General features: G+C 65.7%; 1 protein-coding gene across 1 annotated transcript in view; it reads right to left on the bottom strand.

Annotated features, from left to right (window-relative positions):
* Positions 1-679, bottom strand: part of LOC122193091 (epidermal growth factor receptor kinase substrate 8-like protein 3) — a gene marked incomplete at its 3' end in the record, with an annotated part of 1,373 nt that extends 694 nt beyond the window's left edge. The window contains exons 1-4 of the mRNA XM_042893807.1: positions 566-679; positions 411-475; positions 191-308; positions 28-104 (exon numbers count right to left, since the gene is read on the bottom strand). Of these exons, the coding sequence (XP_042749741.1) occupies positions 28-104; positions 191-308; positions 411-455 (240 nt within the window). The remainder of the gene's footprint in view (positions 1-27; positions 105-190; positions 309-410; positions 476-565) is intronic.
* Positions 680-711: the final 32 nt, after the last annotated feature.

Raw genomic sequence — 711 nt, 5'->3', positions numbered from 1 at the left:
GGGGGGGGGTCTCTGTGCTCCCCCCACCTCCAGACGTACCAGGAGGTTGAAGGCGTATTTCACCTTCTGGAAGAAGTCCACAAACTCTGCCTTGGAGGGGAGATCTGGGGGGGGGGCAGACAGAAGCAGTGGCACTGAGGTGGCCCCCAGACCCCCATTGCACCCTGAGCAGTGCCTCCCCCTCCCCCACCTTTCTTCTTCTTCTTCTTCTTCTTCTTCTTCTTCTTTGGGGTCTTGGTGCTCCCAGCGCCGCCCCGCAGCCGCCCCACAAAGAGGTCCATATCTCCCAGCACGTGATTGAGGACCAACTGCAGGAACAGGGGGGTGATGGGGGGCTTGGGGGGGGGGGGCAGGGATGGGGGGACCTCGTGTGGGGGGGGGGGGCCAAAGGGGGGGGGTGGGTTACTCACCACGTCACGTTCGGGGTCCGACATGGTCTCACCGTTGGGGCCCATCCACTTGCTCTGCTCCGCTCCTATAGGGGAGGTGGGATGCTGCCTGCGGGATGCACAGCGCCCCCCCCCACCCCCCCACCCCATGGACCCCCCCCCACCCCATGGCTCACCATAGTCTGAAAGGGGTTTGTGTTGGACGGGGGGCAGCGATGGGGGCCTGCTGTGCTCTGCCCAAGGCTCCGGAGCTCTGTAGGATGCTGGGACGTATGGGGGGTCGGGGGGCATCTCTGGGATACTCCTGGGTGGGGGGGGGGGG

Source organism: Lagopus leucura, unplaced genomic scaffold (assembly GCF_019238085.1).
Source record: "Lagopus leucura isolate 7727_CA_CO unplaced genomic scaffold, USGS_WTPT01 27805-0_obj-0_obj, whole genome shotgun sequence".
Lineage (NCBI taxonomy): Eukaryota > Metazoa > Chordata > Aves > Galliformes > Phasianidae > Lagopus > Lagopus leucura.
Note: the sequence above shows the minus strand (reverse complement) of the source record. Positions and strands in the feature narration are given on the sequence as shown.